Raw genomic sequence first — 14957 nt, 5'->3', positions numbered from 1 at the left:
CCAATTAATATCTATCGTGCCCGGGTTCCATTTGGTGGTTAAAAACTTGGTAAACCCAAGGAAAAAACAATGGTCACCCAACTAATGATGACTCCATTTCATTGATATTAGGTACAGAGTGCACTCATGTAAACTTCACAAATCGACGGGAAGTCTTGAGATGCCTGAAGGCTTGCAGAAAATCACAATGGAGATAGATGCCTCAGTGATTTGATTGGTTGAATACGATTGTTTTAGCAAATGCCCTTCAGTATTCATTTCAGTCCATACCGATACATTTATGGTACCTTTCTAACCCAATGTCTAGCTGGTATACCCTTTTTTAAAAATGTTTAAAGCAATTCGATCTAGAAATTCCTCACGCTTTCCTAGCTATTCACTGGAAACACCTCTGAATTTTTGTTTTAACTCATTCGGATCCTGACATTCCTGGTTTAATGCATAGGTATCACCACTCACCAGACTGTACAATGGGCGATTCTTGCAAGGTCCAACCTAAAGCCCACCTACTCCTTGTAGGGCCATTACAACAATGGCTTCCATTTCTGCACCACTAAACCTATCTCTTGTTCTCTCCTTTTGAAATGATAAATTTGCCTAAAAATATCCAATACAATCCAGCTTGTGCCCTGCATAACTACCTGTATTAATATCTACAGGTAGTACCCTCCATAGTTTCTTCACTAATTCATTATAATTAAGTGCAGCATCACATCTACTTGAACACTCGCAACTGCAATACTGAAGTGTGGTAAACATTTCCTGCCTCTGCGGCGGCCACTCCACAAGTAACATTTTACAATTTGAACATTCTCTATTGTCATCTTCAGGTTCACCAGCAATGCAGCTCTCGCCCAATTGAGTCTGGGCCTTACATTGTTAACATCCATACTTATTGCATAACTTGTAAACGGAAGGGCAATAACAGTCACGTGCAAAATGGGATTGATTACACAGACAATTCCAAATTTCTTTCCTCCTATACCTGTCTGCCAGAGTCTAGTTTATTCTCTGGATTTTGTTCTTTAAAATCCTACTTGCTTCATATTTTCTACAACTGACATTAAAATGTCCCTTCATATAGATCAACATATTTTTCGAATTGTTCAATACCTCTGTCCACAGAGAACCTAACTTTTTTTCTTCCTAGGCTTTATTTCAATTTGATATGTGTTAACTTGGTTAAACATACTAATCTCTGTTTGTAGTGTTCCAATACACTACTCATTTTTTACCGTATCTATGGTACATTTGTTGGACTTCATGCTTATAGACACCTAAGTAACTGGAAGCATCAATACGGCGAGGTGTATCTAAAAAGTCCTTAAGACCTTCCACAGCCAAATGCAACTTTAGTAAAGTAAAAGTCTTTCAGGTTCACATTCTAGACTTCAAAACACTTCTTCATATGCCTAAAAAAATATCCACCAATATAGCCCATTCAATTTTGGGTTTATCTGGCTTTAGTAGAAAAGGAGCTAAAGGTGTATGCTATGCATTGCAGATCAACGTATTCAGAAAAATCCATGCAAGAACAAAATATTGATCTCATAAGAAGCAGGGCCTATAAAAATGTATAAGATAGTACAGTCAGAACCACAAATAAAACAGTGACTACTGTAGCGTGACATTTTGAAAATTGGATGGTTCCATAAACCAATAAAATAATTCAAGTCATCCTCATAGTCTAGAAAAATCTAGAAGTGAAAGTTTGCAAAATATTGCTTGGAATAATCTTGAGAAAAAAAACACAATTTGTTTCATAATGACCACAGCCCACCTAAATCTTGCATCAAAGAAAATTGGGTTAACACTTTGTAAGAATCAAGTTATCAAATAAGCTTATCAACTTGTTCATCAATATATAGCAGTTGGTTGCCGTAACAACAGAGATGGTACATCCTGACCCCACACACTTGCAAAGGCCTAACTCAGGATGGAACAATGCAGGCACATCACATAATGGCCTGGTTTAACCTAGTCCCACATTCACCTCAAAACTCATGCAGGGAGTCATATGAAGCAAGTGAAAATTATTTCTCTAAGCAGAAAAGAGGACTGCAGGGAGACTCTAAATTAGTCCACCATTTCTTCAACATACGTACTGTTCTTGAAATTCTCCTCTATTTTATTAGACATTACGGTATAAGAATGGGCTCAATCACTGCTGAAAATAGAAAGTAGGCGAAATCGCCGTGAAGAACCCTAGGTGTCTTGTCTGGCTCAAATCCTTTTAGAGGAACTCCATTTGACTGATGCTCCCACTTGCATCATACCAATGGCAATTTCCTATACTTTTGTTTATCTATACTTTGAAATAGCGCTGGGTTCACATAATACCAAACATATGCTGCATTATCCAAGAATGAAACATGAATCTAATGATGTAAATGCATCACCTTCAAATATATAAAAATATACATTTTAGGATTTTAACATCTATTTATTGCAGTCCCATCATAAAAACGTACATTACAATTGAGATGACTGTGATACACAATTTCAAGAATACTTTATTATCATGTGAATATGTGCAGAAAGTTAGGGTTAACCACAAATCTAGTTCTTATACATCTTGGTACTAATAATGATAGAGACTCAGACTCATGGAGGGAAACTCGTATGCTCAAGTTCAAACAATTTGGCCAAGTGTGGAAGTAGGACAGTAGGTCAACTGCTTACAGCTTCTCTTCCTAAGGCAAATGGACCACAGACCGAGAGATTAAAGCAGTGGGAGAAAAGCTGTGTCAACGCTCACAGGGTCTAGTGAGTTGTTGGTGTGTGGAGGCTATGAAAATGCACTACTCGTAGACAATAAAATAGGGATGATCAGAGTGTTCGGAAGGCAGTGAGTCAGAGGGATCGCAATTTTTTTCCCCCCAGTAATTGATGATACTAGGATGATCTATCACCTATACGCCTACAGAAAGGCACTGCAGTTAAGTCGGCAGGAGAAGCACTAAATGTGAATATTGCATCTGGTACAGAGTGTTGTTTATTGTGGCCAAATAAGATGGGGGGGGGGGGGTTTCTAGTTCTTAGGCAAACCCTCTTTCCAGCTCGACTCAGTGTCTAAGATGGGTGCACAAGGAGTATGAGAAAATGTATTGAGTTTGGTATTCTTCAGTAAGAAATTATGTATGGTCTGTTAACATTGTAGCCAGGGGGGACTCTTAAGGCCAACAGTCAGAGATGTCTTATTAAAGACAAGAATAAAACCATTATATCTATTTTAGGTAACTTCCCCATGAGCATGACATTAAATTGCTCAACAGTTCTCTTTTCTGGAATATTAATTTAAGAAAACACAAAAATGCCCTTAGGCTTTTCCATGAAAATGTCAGACATACAGTAGTGTACAACATGTTTGCTTTATTATGAGAAACGTGTAAGTAAAGCAGGCCACACTTTAACATGCAATTTGTACTTCTACTTTTATAAATCAGGAGTTTATACTACTTATTTAACGTGTCAGTTCCATATTTTGTGCGCAAGGTAACTTCTTGGGAAATGACCAGGCCATTATGGCACCAACAGAAAAACAAGCATTGGCAAAACCAATATGTTTCGCCTACGCGATATCTACTGGCTTTGTCAATGTTTATTACATGTTGCAGAGGAGTCCGTACTGCTGTGCAACATCAGAAGAAAAATAAAACCGCACAGGGTGGGGGTGAGAGTGTAGGGAAAAGTAACAGGAAGGTGGATGGTAAAAGAATTTCCTTTTTGTATAAAGTACACAGGTGTAGACTTAATTTTTGCCATGCTCCAACAATACAGAATGCTTTTAAAATAGCAGCAACAGTTTTTCATTCTTGTGCTGTGGTTCAGAAAATAAAACATTTTAGAAGCATATTGGAATCCCCCATCCTACAGAGGGACGTCCAAGGCGTCAGACGCATTGTAACCAACTGGCTCGACCAGATCTTTGACGGGGAGTCGGACCCCTTTGAGATGGTGAAGTCCGCACAGATCAGAACACCACGAAAGTAAAACTGGAGTCAGAAGAAGAACGTACACAAACCCATGACTTGGCGGCACCACAGAACAGGAGCTAATGCAAGAGAGGGCACGCGGGTGAGGAGGTGGTACCAGACAGAAGAATGCAGAAAGAGTGGGGGAGGAGGAGCTGGACCATACAAATAGGTGACGCACAAATATCTGTTCTGGTGCATACACCCACTGAGCAATTTTATTTTAAGGTCAGCAACATTAAAACACGTATTCACATTGTTCGGGGGCGGGTCTGCTGATGTTCAGAGCCTGTCCCAGCTGTGTTCCGAGAAGTACGCGCCCCCTCTTGCTCGTGGGGGTGATGTGCATTTGTTTTCTGCTTGTATGTCTCTGAAAGTGTTCTTGTATGTTCTTCCAGTGTCTTCTACGTAGGCGGCTCGGGCTGCTGCCTGCAGCCTCTTCCCCCACTTCCGCCGGGGGTGAAAGGACCCGCTGAGTGCAGCGGGGAGAGAACGCAGGCGCTATTTGTAAAGTCACAATCACTTCCTTCCTGCACTGAAGTGTGGAATCATCACGCGCTCTTCGACAGCACTTACGTCACTGGATCTTCAAGTACAGACAAATGCCGTCTGAACGCTGAAGTCTTAGTTACCAAACACAGAACTATCGGGAAGATCACACCTGCAAACAATGATTTGCAGAATGAAAAGCCAATTGTGGCGCATCCAGCTTCCGGAGACACGCAGCACCTCATACAGGCATTACTAGCAACCACTGCCAGCTGCCTCTGTGCTACAGAAAGACAAAAAGCATTAATTGTCTCCTTACCAAGCCTGCAAAAAAAAGAGCTCAAGGACTAGATCTAAAGGTGACTGGACACGCTTGGCCTACGAAAACTCTGCCACATTTGCATGAGCAGTAAACACTGGTCCCTCGTCTCAAAGAAGGGGCTAGCGTGACATTTTGCGTGCATGCATCCGTGACACTTACATTTCCAGGATACAGACATAATTTTCTGCAATCAGTTACAGCAGCGTGATCAATGTTTGTAGAGGACTCCAGCCTCAATAATCGCGAAAACAGCATTATCGATGTATCACCCTAGCTGATTGCTATAATTTGTTTTTATTGTTGTGAACAGTGAGCGTGAAAGCATAACAAATACATAAAAATGAGAGAGCAAGAGAGAATAACATTAAAACGCCATATTTTGAAACAGTCTTCGTCTTTTGCTCATGTGTGTAGTGATGCCGGTTTTCTGATTGTACTTCCCTGTAGTGCTAATTCTGGGGGAGTTGCCGTTGTCAATAGAGGAGACCACGGAGAGGGAGTCGCAGCGGGACCCATAGGTGTAGAGCAGACCACTGACAGGGAGTCACAGCGTGACCCACGGGTGAAAAGACCAGAAAGAGGGAGTCACAGAGTGACCCACGGGTGTAGAAGAGACCACTGAGAGGGAGTTGCAGCGTGACCCTTGGGTGTAGAAGAGACCACGGAGAGGGAGTCACAGCGTGACCCACAAGTGTAGAAGAGACCACAAAGAGGGAGTCACAGTGCGACCCACGGTGTAGAGGAGACCACAGAGAGGGAGTCACAGTCCGACTCACGGGTGTAGAAGAGACCACGCAGAGGGAGTCACAGTCCGACTCACGGGTGTAGAAGAGACCACGCAGAGGGAGTCACAGGGTGACCCACGGATGTAGAGGAGACCACGGAGAGGGAGTCACAGTGTGACCCACGGATGTCGAGGAGACCACGGAGAGGGAGTCACAGCGTGACCCACGGGTGTAGAAGAGACCACGGAGAGGGAGTTGCAGCGTGACCCATGGGTGTAGAGGACACCATGAAGAGGGAGTCACAGCGTGACCCACAGGTGTAGAGGAGACCACGGAGAGGAGTCACAGTGTGACCCACGGGTGTAGAAGAGACCACAAAGAGGGAGTCACAGCGTGACCCATTGGTGTAGAAGAGACCACTGACAGGGAGTTGCAGCGTGACCCATGGGTATAGAGGAGACCACTGACAGGGAGTCACAGTGTGACCCATGGGTGTAGAGACCATTAAGAGGGAGTCACAGAGTGACCCACAGGTGTAGAAGAGACCACAAAGAGGGAGTCACAGCGTGACCCATGGGTGTAGAGGAGACCACAAAGAGGGAGTCACAGCGTGACCCATTGGTGTAGAAGAGACCACTGAGAGGGAGTTGCAGCATGACCCATTGGTATATAGGAGACCACTGACAGGGAGTCACAGTGTGACCCATGGGTGTAGAGACCATTAAGAGGGAGTCACAGAGTGACCCACAGGTGTAGAAGAGACCACAAAGAGGGAGTCACAGCGTGACCCATGGGTGTAGAGGAGACCACGGAGAGGAGTCACAGTGTGACCAACAGATGTAGAAGAGACCACAAAGAGTGAGTCACAGAGTGACCCACGGGTGTAGAAGAGACCACGGAGAGGGAGTCACAGCATGACCCACAGGTGTAGAAGAGACCACAAAGAGGGAGTCACAGTACGACCCACGGGTGTAGAAGAGACCACGAAGAGGGTGTCACAGGGTGACCCACGGATGTAGAGGAGACCACGAAGAGGGAGTCACAGTGTGACCCACAGATATAGAGGAGACCACGGAGAGGGAGTCACAGTGTGACCCACGGGTGTAGAGGAGACCATGGGTGAGTTGCCTCTCTCAATAAAGGAACAAGATAGCCGACACAACTTGGAACGCATAATTGGAATACATTTTTTTAAGTGTGTGTTCCAAAGGGCTGCCAGCCATCTTAAAGGCTGATCTCAAATCTTAATAAAGAGCAGATACAGAGTATTATGGTAATCAATCCAACCCAATTTTTTAGCATTTGAGTTGTTTTCTGCAGGACACTTTCAATTACATGGACTATCCCTATCCTTTTCTCTCTGGGGTGTGGACTACTGGCATTTCTCAGTGGAGGTGTTCACAGGGTAAGTGGGCAGTACAAGCATTTTAGGGAGCTGAGCAGATACTGTGAAATGAGGAGTGCTCACGCTTCACAAACACTGGCAGCAATGACTGACCTTGACTGTTAGATAGATAATTATCTCCGTAAGATGTCCAGCCATGGGAACACTTAGTCACTTTCACAATCATTCTTGCCTGCAGTGGACATTGCCCTATTTTCAAAAGGACTTGGATCCTTCCCATCTACAGTTATCCGCCCATCAGAGAACCTATCCCGCTGCTCGCACTTTTGACTGGCTACGTTTACTCTAGCCACGTTTGCTTACTGTGGCTTCTCCCGAAGACAAAGAGCCCCAGTGACTGTCACTAAAGTGTCAACCAATACCTGTCAATGTGATCTAAACCTAGAGGCATGACCCAGGGCAGTAGGGGCGCTTTTCAATGTGAGATGTGGAAAAAATGTAAAACCCAAAGAAAATATTACTCTCCCTCCTCTCATGAAGCCACGAGAAAGGAACTTATTTGGACAGTTTTACATTTTCTGGAAATAATCCGTTTGACTATTGCCTGATATTATTAAAGCCTCCATTTATGTTTTAGTTTGAAAAAAGTACCAAGGGTGAACATTTTCAGTGGTTTAGGATTGCATTCCTCTTAATCTTATTGCGATTAATAAAAATTAGGAACATGTGCAAATAAGGAAGCATTATTTTGCATGAAACAACAACGTTTCAACTACGCAGAATACATGCACTTAAAAACAGAATGAATACGCCAATGATTTTGACTTTTGCTTAGTGAAGAGCTTTTGGCTGGCACTCCGTATGCCTAGTTTGGGCCATAGACCCTTTGATACCTGCATCTCAGGCTGCACAGGAGAAATCTCAGTTTTGCAGTTTGTGTTGCACAGGTCCCTACTATTAGCCCTTCCCTTAGAAAAAAGTGGCACACACCTTCCCAGGGCCACTTAATGCATATTCACTGCAATGTCCTCGGTGGCTAAAGGTTAGGGGATGCCACTGGTGATAATATCAACATTGTGTTAATTATCTGTTCGAAACCTGAAAATGCCCACCTCTTTGTTTCACAGAATTTTGACAAGTATGAAATTAAGAAAAGAAAAAAAACTAAATGGTTTATAATATGCAGCCATCCTTTCTGACACCAGGTGCTGTAATTTTCAAAGATTTGGTCAATAGAAGCATCACTTCACAAACAAATGTAAAATGAGCTAGCTAGTACAACGCTTCTTTAAAAATATAACAAAAAAAAACAAAAAAAAACTTAATGAAGCCCTAAAACAGGGAAACAGATGGACAAAGGGCGTGTAGCAGCTAAGCTGCGTTAGGGGGATGCTAGTAAAGAAACAGCGTCACTATGGTAACTCGTGCACCGCCTCCTCCCTAAAGACAACAAGGAAACATATGCAAGAGATATTATAAATAGGGTGACCAGGCGTCCTGATTTCCCCCGGACAGTCCTGCTTTTTGGTACTGCCCCAGTGTCCCCACGCTTGTCTTAATTTTAAATAAATGTCCCGGTTTTTGGGACAAGGTCAGATCATTAAATAAATGTTCCAGTTTTTGGGACAAAGGTCAGATCACCTAGGGAAGCATAAGTTAAAGGTATGCTCTCCTTTAACAGACGACTAGAAATAATGAAATAATTCAATGTATTTATCTCCCAGCAGAGAGATGTAATGGGGAGCAGAGAGAGTTGGTTGGGGGAGGTTTGGGGGTGCAGGGTGGGAGGTCAAGCCTCAGCTAATTTTATATAAGTAGTCTTGTAAATGTGTGTGTATATATACACACACACACACACACACAAATGACGTATAGGCGTACATTCACAAAGCTACGCAAAAAACGGGACAGGCCAGGTGTAAGTGAGAGTAAAGTCTTTAGTCCTTTTTTTATGTCTGACCTGTCCTGGTTTTTGCTCCTCAAAATCTGGTCACCCTAATTATAGGACATCTACAAACACGTGATAACAGTGCTTCCCGCGTCCAGTTCTTTGAAGTGGGTCATGAAACTAGGATTTCAAGAAATGTGGACTCTCGCCCTTTCCCCACAATAAAATGTGGACTTGGTCACATCTCTCATGGCGACCCCGTGCATTCGAACCTGTGGTTGGCCAGGAAGAGATGGCTGCTCTTGCCCTGCACGTGGTCACCGCCCTACTCCCGCGACATCCTGCCGTGCCCACTGATGAGAAACAGAAGGTGGCCTTTGTCATTCATAATCGTCACCTTTAACTGCGTCCCCCTGGCACGTCCGGTGCCCGGACTCCTCCTGTGCAGTAACCAACGACGCGTGTTGCTCTCCAGGTGAGACCTAAGTCAGGTTCCCAGGGAGACCTGTCTGAAGCGGGGACTTCGGATTTATATTTCACAGCCTGGGGATAAACAACCAAAGCCGGTGTTGGCAAACAAACCGATTACAAACTATGTTGGTCGAGAAATATGCTGTCTGCCAACCGAAATTAAACAGCTGCTCAAGGAGAATGTTACTACGCGGCGTTAACGCTTTTACAACAACTAGGCTGATGAAAAGAAGGATCAGAAGAAACATGTAGGAATTTTTTAAAACTTATATCGGTGTTTTTTTCGGCCCAATCCATGACCCACTAATTCGTAATATATGTTATTTTATTGAACGGTTGGACTAACTATGTATAGAGATTGATATCTGCATCCACAATGGAGAAGCGGTTGAGAACGCATTACTGAGAAAAGAACACGCAGAAGTCCAATAGAAAATGTCCTAAAGACGGATCCATCTGTTTTCCTTGCAGGCATGTGAGAGGGACAAAAAATATCAATAGAGACTAATAACGGCTTTATGACCTTATAAGGCGCATGTTTAGTACCGGATTTCGTGAGGCGCCCAGAAGACCCAATCATAAAGCAAACGCTAAACCCACGCTCCTCGCCGCCAACATTTCAGTGCAAACGCTGCGGCTCGTCTGGTCACATTTACACGAAACATCGGGAAGGCACAGAGTACATTTGCATTTTATTCCTCAAACTGGCACCGGATCGAGGGATCACCCAGGGCCACGTCCAGCTGCTTTATGTACACTCCAGTAAGTCTCGCATCCTCGCGAGCGCCTCTGCAGGCAGCCAGTCGCGCTATGAATGAGCGTGCCTCGAGGCCGGGGGCTCCGGGTAGAGTCGGCGGAAACGGCGCTTGATTTAATGCCCCATCTCCGAAGAGAAACTGCACTATCTTAAAAGCGCAGAAACCACCCACGTTGCGTTATCTCCCCACGGAAGAGGCCTCGCGTGGGAATCATTCATTTTCATTCTAAGAAGCTGGAAGGCAGCAGGCCTGCACCTCCTCCGATAACAGCTCTTCCATGCAGCTGAAGGAAAACATGGACAGCAAAAGCATCACTCTGGGACGCTACCCAGGAGAACAGGCACAGTGTCAGGGCAGGAGATCAGATACAACACAGTCCTCTCAATGTGGGATCCATAAAACTGTAGCTTCGGGGGGTGTTACATCCCCGTAATAAATATATTTTGTGATAAATAGTTGGGTTCAGGTGCTTTCAGTCAGGTCTCTGGGATTTCACTAGGAATTTTTACACACAGACAAAAACGCGCACGCACTCTCCTCTCTGGGATTGGAAATACTTAAAAAAAAAAGTCATTTCACAAAATAATGGGTTTTCTTTCAATTAGTACCCCACAAATCTGCACCCCTTTCCATTTCTACCTCCCCTTAACCCACTCTCCCTTGCCCTGCTTGTCCTAGAATGTATTTTAACATTAAGTGCCAGCATGATAGTTGGGAAATCTGACGTCATCCCCCCCTCAGTATCTTCCCTTTCCTTCTGAAAGAGGCTGCCTCCTTTCCTCTCGGTAGATACATCTTCAAAGCACATTTAGCAGTGCCCATAACAATATATATTTGCTTTATAGAAACAAAAATTAGAATACAGATGTCCCTTACCGTCGACCAGAGCACTGTCTGTTGGACGCTTCCCGGCCCAGGTGTACGCCTTTTCTAAAAAGAAAGGTACATCAAAATGTTCAGTGTTCTGCGGCTTGGAGATCACTTGATATTATATCCTGGAGCACAACAGGTTGTGACCCACTACAAGCCTGGTCATTTTACAGCATTATACTAATATAAGATTACAGACATAGCTACAGAGAATGAGGCGATCCTAGTCACTACTGGCAGATAATGGATATTTTCTATCCAACTCAGTGATACTTTTTTTTTTTAATTGACCACAGAAGAATTAAGAGACCTTGTCCACCCAATGGTGCAGAGTTGCCCCCACATCCGCTCCTGCTTTGGTCCCTTGCCCTTCCCAGTTGCGTTTTTTCTTAACTTTTTTCATTTGGGGCAGATGGACCCTCCGGCACACTTTACTATGCGACTCAGTCTTACATTAGCTTTCAGGCATAATTTTGAAATTTATTGCTCCAAGAATAGCATCCAACATTTTGGAACTGTAAATTCAAAGTAAAACAAATAGCTACTGCATCATAACACAAGTGAATACATAATCCCACTGTGGCTTTATTTTTTGCTTTTTTTAGCTGCTATTCTACAACCACAAACAAGCATATGTTTCTTTTTGCCAAAGTGGAACAACAGCATCAGAAAGCATTGGCAAAGCCAACAGGTCTGGTAACATCATTGAAAGTCAAGGTCCATTGGCTTTGCCAATGCCTTTTCTGTACGCAAGTTTGTTCTACTCGTAGAAAACCAAAAGTAAATCACACATACGTTAGGAATAAGAAACTGCCAGTCTCCAAAAAAGCTTTTTGACATGTGTCCCAAGTATTCAATATCTCACTGTTAGATTCTTCACTGACAGGTGTTTTTCAGCAATAGTATCTTCACTGCAATATTCGAAATAGAGTATACTCACTTTCAACAGATAACAGCCAGTCTGGACAAAAAAAAGTAGGACCCGATTTAGATCTGAGCGGACGAGTTACTATGTCACAACTGTGACGGATATCCTCTCCACTGAAATCTAAATCCCATAGGAGATGATGGGATTTGGATTTCAGAGGACGGGATATCTGTCACCGTTGTGACAGAGTAATTAATCCGCCCAGATCTTAATCAAGATCTTATTGTTTTACTTCACTTCCAAAGCTGGGGCCCTTAGACTTAAGTTGAGGGCAGTAAACTTAAAGAGTGATTCCCTTAGCATGTGTAGAGGGGCAGACTGTGAAAAACTGAAAATACATTCCTGTCAATAGAGAAAGGTTGCTGATGCTCTCTCCTGGGCTGCTTTCTGTTGGGATGGATTCTGTAAGGAGTGTGAACATCATTGTTTTAGTACGGCACATGAAGTTGTGACTAACCTAGCATAAGAAACTCTAAGGTTCAGTTTAGTTCAGGTGTTTTTGTATAGCGCACAGTTAACTGTTCAGGCTTCCCAGCGCTGAGACAGTCACACCTGCTGGCTCCTTAAGTTAGTTATAGGTTAAAGGTGTGGCAGACTTTGTAGTAGAGAAGGTGCAGAATGACAGAAAAGTACAAGAGCGGACAAGAGAGCAAGATACTCCAAATCTCAAAATGGAACTCAGGTATTCAGACAACTTTGCCTCTACTGGATCAAACTGTAAGGTTTTGCATAAGGTTGATATGCGTTTAAAAGTTGCATTGCAATTTAACGCTCTAAATCAGTGCCCCTTCTGTGTGGAGTTACATGGAATAACAAAGCCAATAATAAAATAAATTAATCCATGGACTAACTTAATTAACATTGTAACGTTTTTGGTCACTGTAAAAATACTTTTACATTTACATAAATTCATCAAGCTTTAGTTTCAAAATACACCTACAAGAATAAGTAAATGATATCGACTAAGGATATATGCTCAGCACCGACACTGGCCTGCACTTTAATACAAGGGACCTAGGTTCAGATGTACTAAAACTGGATTTTGTGAAACAGCTGCAAATTGTGCACCAACTATTACTGAATCCATTCCAAAACCTGATTTGCAGTGGGTCGCAATTCGACATACCCCATGAATATTAATGAGGTAGGACAGACAGTGCCCCACTATGAATCACAGCCATCACAGGAATGGTGGCCTGCTGAGGAAAGCCGACCACCTTGTCTGTGAATGCTTTTAAATATAGATTTTTTTTTATAGAAAATATGCAACCAGATTTCCTTAAAGGAAAACAAGATGAGTTTAATAAATTAAAAAAAAAAAAAAAATTGTAACAGTTTTTACGGTTAGGTACACCACCATTGGACTGCTGCCTATTTTTTTGTAATTTTTTTTTTTCAACATTCACAAAGGGAAAGGGGTACCCATTTCACTTGCAAAACATTAATACATCCCACTGCAATTGGTATTTGGAAGGAGCACTCTATCTAAACACTCCCCTTCAAACATCAAACCGGTATGTAGCCACAAACCCAAATTGCGATTCGGTAACATGTTAACTAATCTTAATTTGGGTTTGGTATATACTAAAATGCCTTTCTGTGGTCACAAACAATTGGGCGTTTGCAAATGCCAAAAGGCTTGGTACATCTGGCCTCAAGTTCCAAATTGCCTATTCTATAATTATTCTTTACTTCAGTTCCCAAGACTACTTTTTAATATTATGGTCAATTTGCTCATGCACACCATGTAACCAAACAAACCAAACGAGGCAATAAATCTCCTAGCATAGACCTAGTGAAATATGACTTCTGACCATATTTCTTTCCTGAAAAGCACCATATTACCTAGCTTAAGCCATTCATGTTCTTCCACAGCTCAGATGTTTTAGGGCAGTCGACTCCATAATTCTCCTCCCTGGCACGTGCTGTCTGTCCTTCTGAGGTACATCTCTTGCACTTTGGTAATAGCTAGTATTAGGCCTTAATGCTCTGCTTGGTGTATATCACCTGAATGCCTGGTTCATACACTGTGCAACTTTATGTTAGACTGTTCTATGCGCCAAGCAAGAGATCAAACTAGAATGCCTGTCTAGCATGAGCCACTGAGAAGCAGAAGGACATGCATAATATCTGGGGTTTTCTTTACTCCGAAATACAAATAGCAAACGTGAAAAGCAGTATGCACATTAGCATAATCTACTTGAACAGTGTGAGAGCCCTGATTAAGGCAGATCTTTCAGGAGTGTCAAACAAGAGGTAGATGTATTTAGCCACTTGGAGTTGAATTCCTTAACCTCTTCATTTATTTGGGTCTCAATGAAGAACTATTAAATCAACATCAATTCGAAGATTGTCTCCAAAATATCAGGGCAGACTACTGTTAAGTGAACCAATATCGAAATGGATTATGGAATACAAGTGCATGATGGTCAGTAGGTAGAAGCGAGGATGGTTGATGGGATTAAAGGTTTGTCAAATACATCAAAATGATGCAGAACAAGAGCAACTGTGAAGGGCTAGGTTTAACATTTATGAACGGATTCATATTTTAAATCTATAAGAACATCAAGTCGTTGCACTCCGACCAAAAACAAGAAAGACCCAGTAAATTCCTACACAAGAATCAATATATATATGTACTCCATGCATGCTTCATCCTGTTTAAGTTGTGGCTTAGTGTGCATACTCCAGGAGTGGGGTGAGTCAACTTATATAAGATATCATATACCATATCAATATCATCCACTGTGTGTAAAAGACATCAGGCACCGGGGAAGGTCTAGGTGCTGATTTTTAATAAGTTGTAAGTGTTTGAAACATTTTGTAAATCTAAGTGCTGGCTACTGTTAATGGTTAAGGATGCACATTATCGAAATCCTCAAGACTGCAGAGTAGACCTTTACTTTCTATTCACTAGCAAGCACTTCGTAACCATTCAGTGCTCCTCTCAAAAAAATAAAATTATTTTGGTGCATTACTACGCAGAAACAGACAGAAGGATCCAAGTGGGAAAAATGTCACAGGCAATGGGTTGACAGTGGGGATGATTTAGGTTTAAGGCGTAACCAAAAGACCCACTTCAAAAATCAGAAAACCAACCAATAAAGACTTGCCCATCATGCTCTCGTTGCTACAACATAATTTGAGCAGTGCCTGCCATATAGGTAACAGTGCACTTTCCACCCTT

General features: G+C 42.6%; 1 protein-coding gene across 6 annotated transcripts in view; it reads right to left on the bottom strand.

The window, feature by feature from the left end:
• The window catches only part of CTBP1 (C-terminal binding protein 1), a 1451962-nt gene that overhangs the window by 640348 nt on the left and 796657 nt on the right, over positions 1 to 14957 (bottom strand). For all 6 annotated transcript variants that reach the window (XM_069204084.1, XM_069204092.1, XM_069204101.1 and 3 more), the window contains one exon: positions 10849 to 10902. In XM_069204084.1, coding sequence (XP_069060185.1) covers positions 10849 to 10902 — 54 coding nt within the window. The remainder of the gene's footprint in view (positions 1 to 10848; positions 10903 to 14957) is intronic.

This window comes from Pleurodeles waltl, chromosome 1_2 (assembly GCF_031143425.1).
Source record: "Pleurodeles waltl isolate 20211129_DDA chromosome 1_2, aPleWal1.hap1.20221129, whole genome shotgun sequence".
Classification (NCBI taxonomy): Eukaryota; Metazoa; Chordata; class Amphibia; order Caudata; family Salamandridae; genus Pleurodeles; species Pleurodeles waltl.
This window is presented reverse-complemented; position numbering and strand designations above follow the sequence as displayed.